Source organism: Phytophthora ramorum, assembly GCF_020800215.1.
Source record: "Phytophthora ramorum isolate Pr-102 chromosome Unknown Phyram_PR-102_s0023, whole genome shotgun sequence".
Taxonomy (NCBI): Eukaryota; Oomycota; class Peronosporomycetes; order Peronosporales; family Peronosporaceae; genus Phytophthora; species Phytophthora ramorum.
The window spans coordinates 452,746-461,381 of NW_027150669.1; the positions used below are offsets into that span (position 1 = coordinate 452,746).

The 8,636-nt window shown below is 57.7% G+C and overlaps 1 protein-coding gene across 1 annotated transcript; it reads left to right on the forward strand.

Annotated features, from left to right (window-relative positions):
• Window positions 1–2,909: 2,909 nt before the first annotated feature.
• On the forward strand, window positions 2,910–7,028 carry KRP23_14924 (ABC transporter G family member 36; the record flags this gene model as incomplete). Its single annotated transcript, XM_067885804.1, has 1 exon — window positions 2,910–7,028. The coding sequence occupies one exon, from the start codon at window positions 2,910–2,912 to the stop codon at window positions 7,026–7,028; it is 4,119 nt and encodes a 1,372-aa protein (XP_067737080.1).
• Window positions 7,029–8,636: the final 1,608 nt, after the last annotated feature.

Below are 8,636 nucleotides of genomic sequence, written 5' to 3' on the forward strand. Positions count from 1 at the left end.
CCTTGACGCACGCTCGGCCAAGCTGATCATGGACGGTGTCCGTAAGGTGGCCGACTCTGGCCGTACCATCATCTGTACGATCCACCAGCCGTCGTCGGAGGTGTTCTACCTGTTCGACAGTCTTTTGCTGCTGAAGCGCGGTGGTGAGACGGTGTTCTACGGCAACCTGGGCAAGAACTGCCGCAACCTGGTGGACTACTTCGAGGCGATCCCCGGCGTGGCTCCGCTGCCAGTGGGCTACAACCCGGCAACTTGGATGCTCGAGTGCATTGGCGCTGGTGTGGGCAACTCGGCGGCTGACGACACGGACTTTGTGCGTTGTTTCACGAGCAGCCCGCTGAACCGCGTCTTGGAAACGAACATGGCCAAGGAAGGTATTACTGTTCCGTCGCCGGATCTTCCGGAGATGGTATATGCTGAGAAGCGAGCCGCGGACTCGAAGACGCAGATGAAGTTCGTGGTGTGGCGCTTCATTCTGATGTACTGGCGCACGCCCAGCTACACGCTTACACGCATGTATCTCGCGATCTTCCTCGCGATGATGTTCGGCTTGATTTTCGTCGACGTTGACTACGCGTCCTACTCCGGACTCAACTCGGGTGTCGGCATGGTCTTCGTTGCCGCGCTCTTCCAGGCCATGATGACGTTTCAGAGTGTTCTCCCCCTGGCCTGTTCCGAACGCGCCTCCTTCTACCGGGAGCGTGCGGCGCAGACGTACAACGCACTGTGGTACTTCGTGGGGTCAACGCTGGCGGAAATCCCGTACTGCTTCATCAGTGGTGCCCTCTTCACGGTCGTGTATTACCCGTTCGTGGGCTTCTCGGGTTTTGGTAATGGTGTGCTCTTTTGGTTGGCCATTTCACTCATGGTTCTGATGCAAGTCTACATGGGGATGATGTTCGCGTACGCGATGCCGACTGAAGAGGTGGCGGCTATCATCGGACTGATGTTCAACGCTATCTTCATGATGTTCATGGGGTTCAGCCCCCCGGCCTACTCCATTCCGTCGGGTTACACGTGGCTGTACAAGATTTCTCCTCTACGCTTCCCTCTCTCGATCATGGAGGCTCTGGTGTTCGCCGACTGTGACGAGCTGCCGACTTGGAATGAAACGACCCAGTCGTACGAGAACGTTGGCTCTCAGCTCGGTTGCCAGCCCATGGCGGACTCACCTGCGACTGTCGGTCACATTACCATCAAGGAGTACACGGAACAGTACTTTGGCTTTGAGCACGACAATATCACGCGCTACTTTTTCGTGGTGATCGGCTGCATTATTCTGTTCCGCATCCTCGGGCTGATCGCGCTGCGCTACGTCAACCACCAGAAGCGGTAGGCGTCTTGCAATTCTGGACTCGACCGAGCTACTACTACTGACTTAAGTAGCTTCGACCAGGCATGTTTACTTTCCATGTATCCTCACAAATACACATTTTGTTTTTGGTTCCTAGATTCCAATGTGTATTTTAGGTTGGTTGACACTACTGTCAACCAACCACGTGTTGTAGCTCGATAATAGGAATATACACACTGGGTTTACGGTTAACCGAATCTAATTTTCCGGATACCCACGGTTGTTCGAGGGGTGGCCACGGTCATCCATAAATTAACAGCCCGAAGCCGCGGCCGGGTACGGACACGCGTTTGCGACCTCTGGTTGACAGTAACCAAGTGCGACACGCTCAGAGAAAGCTGGCCGATGAAGCTGCATGTGCTCCGGACAGGGCACCCTTCTACATGTAGATTCAGTCCGGCTCGTCAAGAGTTAAACGGGGGCTGTCGGGCCTTGCTGCCCTCGCGTTGGCATGACCGTGTTGATGCCTTGGATTCATCGGGCTGAACTTCGCTTTCGACAGTGCATCGTAGGATCGGGCCTCGCTCCGTCCGGGAAGTCTGAACCTCAGACAGGACTTCAGACTCTGAAGATCCAGCGATCGGGGCTTCACCTTTTGCGATTGCGGCGAACCATCAGAGACTACCCATCTGATCACTGTCCCTGCCATCATCACGGCACCGCGATGAAAGCTTGAGCGACGGTCGATGGAAACCTCGCTATTGTTGTGTTTGGGCCAACAGGCGTACGTGCGGTGTGCATAGTCTCTGGTATTCACCGCCCTCTTAATTGCGCTGGCCGGCGAAAATTGCAGTTCCTGCAGCATGATTTGCGAGCGGCGCTAATATGGTGCTGGCCATAATCGGCAAATCGCGGTGACTTGCTCCTTTCGTGACGTGCGCATGTGTACCGGTACGCTTTTTGAGTTGGCCGCCCTCACCTCGCCTCTCCGCGTGGCTACCATCATCAACCGACAGGCATTGCACTATTATCATAATAATGTAAACCGGCATTTGGCGATGGACATTGCGAACGAGAACTTTGCTTGGATTGCCCGGAGATCGATCCAAAATTAAGCGTGCAAAGTGGTCGTAAGGCTAGCGCCAGTTGGGCAGCCAATCCCAGGTCGAGATGCGATATTTAGATGACGGCACTATTTTCGGACCCGGAGAAAGAGCGTAAGCCCTTCCCCTATCGGGATGATGGCACCTCGACCTCATTTGTGGCAAAGGGTCTCACCATGCCACATCCAGCGTCGAACACAGAATCGCTGGAAACTGAAGTTCCATCACCGCATCCAAACTATTCATTCCACACATAACCGCCACAATCGTCAATGCGGTAGGCGCAGATCCACAACTCCCCAGCAGTGCGGTAGACCCATTCCGCGCGTGATTGCGGTCGCTTCAACCTGCTCAAACAACGCACCGTTTACTCTCCGCACTTCGAAAGTCAACAATGCAGCGCTCGCTCGCTGTGTCTGTTCGTCCACCCCTCGTTTGATAGCAATGGGACCGCTACGTCCAACCTCATTCTCCATTTTCCTGCTCTGCCCTCAAGCAGCCTAGCAGCCAGCATGGAAGTCTCCACACAACCGTCGCCGACTACAGCCAAGAAGCTCGGCCTCGAGTCGGGCCAGGCCCTCATGGCCGAGGGCCCGCAGGTCCTGCACCAGTACATGGCTGCCAAGATCGGGGCCTCCCTGGGCCGCGCCATGCCGCAGATGGACGTCCGCTTCAGCAACTTGTCCGTCACGGCCGACATCGTCGTGGTGGACGACCCGGGCGTCAAGCACGAGCTGCCGACCATCCCCAACACCATGAAGAAGGCGTTCGTGGGGCCCAAGAAGCGCGTCGTGCGCAAGGAGATCCTCAAGGACGTGAGCGGCATGTTCGCGCCCGGCAAGATCACGCTGCTGCTGGGTCAGCCCGGATCGGGCAAGTCGTCGCTGCTCAAGATGCTGAGCGGCCGCTTCCCCATTGAGAAGAACATCACCGTGGAGGGCGACATCACCTTCAACAACATCCAACGCGAGCAGATCGTCAAGCGCCTGCCGCAGTTTGTGGCGTACGTGAACCAGCGCGACAAGCACTTCCCCATGCTCACCGTCAAGGAGACGCTCGAGTTCGCGCACAAGTTCTGCGGCGGCGAGCTGTCCAAGCGCGGCGAGGAGATGCTGTCCAAGGGGTCGGCGCAAGAGAACCTGGAGGCGCTGGAGGCGGCCAAGGCCATGTTCTCGCACTACCCGGAGGTGATCATCCAGCAGCTCGGACTGCAGAACTGCCAGAACACCATCGTGGGCGACGCCATGACTCGAGGTGTGTCTGGCGGCGAACGCAAGCGCGTGACCACCGGCGAGATGGAGTTCGGCACCAAGCACGTGACGCTCATGGACGAGATCAGTACGGGTCTCGACAGTGCGGCCACGTACGACATCATCAACACGCAGCGCAGTGTGGCGCACACGCTCCGCAAGACGGTGGTGGTCGCGCTGCTGCAGCCGTCCCCGGAGGTGTTCGCTCTGTTCGACGACGTCATGATCCTGAACGAGGGCCAGGTGATGTATCACGGCCCGTGCAGCCGCGTGGGGGACTACTTCGACGGCCTGGGCTTCTCGTGTCCGCCTGAGCGCGACATCGCCGACTACCTGTTGGATTTGGGCACGCAGGAGCAGTACCGCTACCAGGTGCAGAACTACCACACCAAGCAGCCTCGCAGCGCCGGAGAGTTCGCCGAGTCCTTCCGGCGATCCAACATCCACCGGGAGATGCTCAACGACCTCGAGGCTCCGCACGACGAGGACCTGCTGCGCAACGTGGCGGAGGTCATCGAGCCGATGCCGGCGTTCCACCAGTCGTTCGTGGAGAGCACGTTGACGCTGCTGCGCCGTCAGCTCATGGTGACGTACCGCAACAAGCCCTTCATCTTCGGCCGCCTCATGATGATCTTCATCATGGGCCTGCTCTTCTGCACCGTCTTCTACGACTTCGACCCGACGCAGGTGTCCGTGGTCATGGGTGTCATCTTCTCCACGGTCATGTTCCTGTCCATGGGTCAGTCGTCGCAGATCCCGACGTACATCGCGGAGCGCGACGTGTTCTACAAGCAGCGCGGCGCCAACTTCTTCCGCACCGGATCGTACGTGCTGGCCACGTCGGTGAGCCAGATCCCGCTGGCAGTTGTGGAGACGCTCATCTTTGGTGCGCTGGTGTACTGGATCTGCGGGTTCGTGGCGGAGGCGAAGCTGTTCCTCATCTTCGAGCTCATCCTGCTGCTGTCGAACCTGGCCATGGGCATGTGGTTCTTCTTCCTGTCGGCCATTGGCCGCAACGGCGACATCGCCACGCCGCTGGGCATGGTCTCGGTGCTCGTGTTCGTCATCTTCGCTGGTTTCATCGTGACCAAGAGTCAGATCCCGGACTACTTGATCTGGGCGCACTGGATCAGTCCCATGACGTGGAGTCTCAAGGCGCTCGCCATCAACCAGTACCGCTCGGGTCCCATGGACGTTTGTGTGTACGACGGCGTGGACTACTGCACGGAGTACAACGGCCTCACGATGGGCGAGTACTACCTGGGTCTGTTCGGCATGGACACGGAGAAGGAGTGGATCGTGTACGGCGTCATCTACACGGCGGCCATGTACGTGATCTTCATGTTCCTGTCGTTCCTGGCACTGGAGTTCATTCGCTACGAAGTGCCGGAGAATGTGGACGTGTCGGAGAAGACGATCGAGGACGAGTCGTACACGATGCTGGAGACGCCCAAGAAGAAGAACGGCACCACCACGGTGGACGACTACGTGGTCGAGATGGACACGCGCGAGAAGAACTTTGTGCCGGTGACGGTGGCGTTCCAGGACTTGTGGTACTCCGTGCCAGACCCGCACAACCCGAAGGAGTCGCTGGACCTGCTCAAGGGTATCAACGGTTTTGCTGTCCCCGGCTCCATTACCGCGCTCATGGGCTCGTCTGGAGCTGGTAAGACGACGCTCATGGATGTGATCGCAGGCCGTAAGACTGGTGGCAAGATCGCCGGCAAGATCCTGTTGAACGGCTACGAGGCCAACGACCTGGCCATTCGTCGTTGCACGGGTTACTGCGAGCAGATGGACGTGCACTCGGAGGCGGCCACCATTCGCGAGGCTTTGACCTTCAGCTCGTTCCTGCGCCAGGACGCGTCGATCCCGGACGCCAAGAAGTACGACTCGGTGAACGAGTGCATTGAGCTGCTCGGCCTGCAGGACATCGCGGACCAGATCATTCGTGGCAGCTCCGTGGAGCAGATGAAGCGTTTGACGATCGGTGTGGAGCTTGCTGCCCAGCCGAGTGTGATTTTCCTGGATGAGCCCACGAGTGGCCTTGACGCGCGCTCGGCCAAGCTGATCATGGACGGTGTCCGCAAGGTGGCGGATTCGGGCCGTACCATCATCTGTACGATCCACCAGCCGTCGTCGGAGGTGTTCTACCTGTTCGACAGCCTTTTGCTGCTGAAGCGCGGTGGTGAGACGGTGTTCTACGGCAACCTGGGCAAGAACTGCCGCAACCTGGTGGACTACTTCGAGGCGATCCCCGGCGTGGCTCCGCTGCCAGTGGGCTACAACCCGGCGACGTGGATGCTCGAGTGCATTGGCGCTGGTGTGAGCAATGGAGCTGGCAACCAAACCAACTTCGTGGACTGCTTCAACCAGAGCTCGTACCGCCAGGTGCTTGACGCCGAGATGGCCAAGGAAGGTGTCACGGTGCCGTCACCCAACCTCCCCGAGATGGTGTTCGCCAAGAAGCGCGCTGCCACGTCGGCCACGCAGATGAAGTTCGTGGTGACCCGCTTCTTCCAGATGTACTGGCGCACGCCGACGTACAACCTGACGCGTATGGTCCTGGCCATCTTCCTGGCGCTGCTGTTCGGCATCGTGTTCATCGACGCCGAGTACGCGTCGTACTCCGGCTTGAACTCGGGCGTGGGTATGGTGTACATGGCGTCGCTCTTCCTGTCGATGACTGCCTTCCAGAGTGTGCTGCCGCTCACGTGTTCCGAGCGCGCCTCGTTCTACCGCGAGCGCGCGTCGCAGACGTACAACGCGTTCTGGTACTTCGTGGGCTCGACGCTGGCTGAGATCCCCTACTGCTTCGTGCTGGGCGCTCTCTTCACGGTCGTGTTCTACCCCATGGTGGGCTTCACGGATGTGGGCGTGGCCTTCGTCTTCTGGCTGGCCATCTCTCTCAGCGTCATGATGCAGGTGTACATGGGTCAGATGTTCGCGTACGCGATGCCGTCCGAGGAGGTGGCGGCCATCATCGGCCTGTTGTTCAACGCCATCTTCATGACGTTCATGGGCTTCAGTCCTCCGGCCTACGCCATCCCGTCGGGCTACACGTGGTTGTACAAGATCTCTCCGCTGCGCTTCCCCGTGTCCATCCTGGTGGCTCTCATCTTCTCGGACTGCGACGAGCTTCCGACGTGGGATGAGGAGACGCAGGCGTACACGAACGTGGGCTCGAAGATTGGCTGTCAGCCCATGGCGGACTCTCCAGTGACCGTGGGCCACATCACGATCAAGGAGTACACGGAGGAGTACTTCGGCATGGAGCACGACACGATCACGCCCTACTTCTTCGTGATCATCGGGTGCATCGTGGTGTTCCGCGTGCTGGCGCTGATCTCTCTGCGCTACATCAACCACCAGAAGCGATAGATCCATAGTAGACCGCGTATCCAAGAATTGCATCTGAAATTATAGTAACTTTCATATACAAACGAATGTTTCATTTCGATTTGTTTGATGCCGCAAATGGTAACACGTATGCGAATCCTTGTGTACTTCAGTTGTCCAAGCGCATCTCAATCACCAGTGGTGATTCACCAGTCGACTACATACTGTAGGAGTCACAGAGCACGGGTGCTTGAATGCATGTACGGTCAAGGTGGTTAGTTGGTGAAAACAGGAACTCAACTTTATATTACAGCTGAAGCGACATGCTGACCGGCACGCACGCATGAGTACAATCACTTTCCGTGACGTCTCTCTCTATCTCTATCTCTCTCTCGGGTTCCTGCACATTCCGAGGCGACCGTTGCTTACACTGTAGCGACGCGCCCTGAACAATGCACATGTACTGGTAAGCGCTTCTGTATTGCTTGATTGTGGCGAGTCTAACACCAACGCGACGCTCGATGGAAGCTGCTCTGAACCGGGCTGCTAGACTTTTGGCCCCCTCGCGTCGACAGGCCCGCGTTGATGCAGAAACGGCGGCACGAGGGAAAGCGACCGCATCGCTGCACCTTCGACTTTCGACAAGACGGTGCATCGGAGGATTGAGGCCCGGAAAGTCTGAAGATCCAGCGATCGGAGCATTCGCTTTTGCGATTGCGGATTGCGGCGAGCTATCAGACTGCCCATCTGGTCACTGCGGTTTGCCATCATCACGGCACCGCCGGATGGAAGCTGAACAGCGGACACCTCGCTACTGTGTATGTACTGTATCGTTGTGTGTTGGCCCACCTGGCCCGGGTCCAGCGTGAATATGTAGTATCCGGCGTGCACCATCGGACTTCCTGCGGAGTTACTCCATGCAGCGTGGTATGCGAGCGACGCTCATGTGGATCTTCAGCAAATGGAGGTGACCTGCTCCCCTCGTGATGTGCCTTTTTAGCTGGCCGCCCTCACCTCGCCTCTCCGTGTGGCTGGCATCGTCGACTGACAGATATTGCACTATTATCATAATAATGTAAACCGGCATTTGGCGATGGACATTGCGAACGAGAACTTTGCTTGGATTGCCCGGAGATCGATCCGAAATTAAGCGTGCAAAGTGGTCGTAAGGCTAGCGCCAGTTGGGCAGCCAATCCCAGGTCGAGATGCGATATTTAGATGACGGCACTATTTTCGGACCCGGAGAAAGAGCGTAAGCCCTTCCCCTATCCGGATGATGGCACCTCGACCTCATTTGTGGCAGAGGGTCTCACCATGCCACATCCAGCGTCGAACACAGAATCGCTGGAAACTGAAGTTCCATCACCGCATCCAAACTATTCATTCCACACATAACTGCCACAATCGTCAATGCGGTAGGCGCAGATCCACAACTCCCCAGCAGTGCGGTAGACCCATTCCGCGCGTGATTGCGGTCGCTTCAACCTGCTCAAACAACGCACCGTTTACTCTCCGCACTTCGAAAGTCAACAATGCAGCGCTCGCTCGCTGTGTCTGTTCGTCCACCCCTCGTTTGACAGCAATGGGACCGCTACGTCCAACCTCATTCTCCATTTTCCTGCTCTGCCCTCAAGCAGCCTAGCAGCCAGC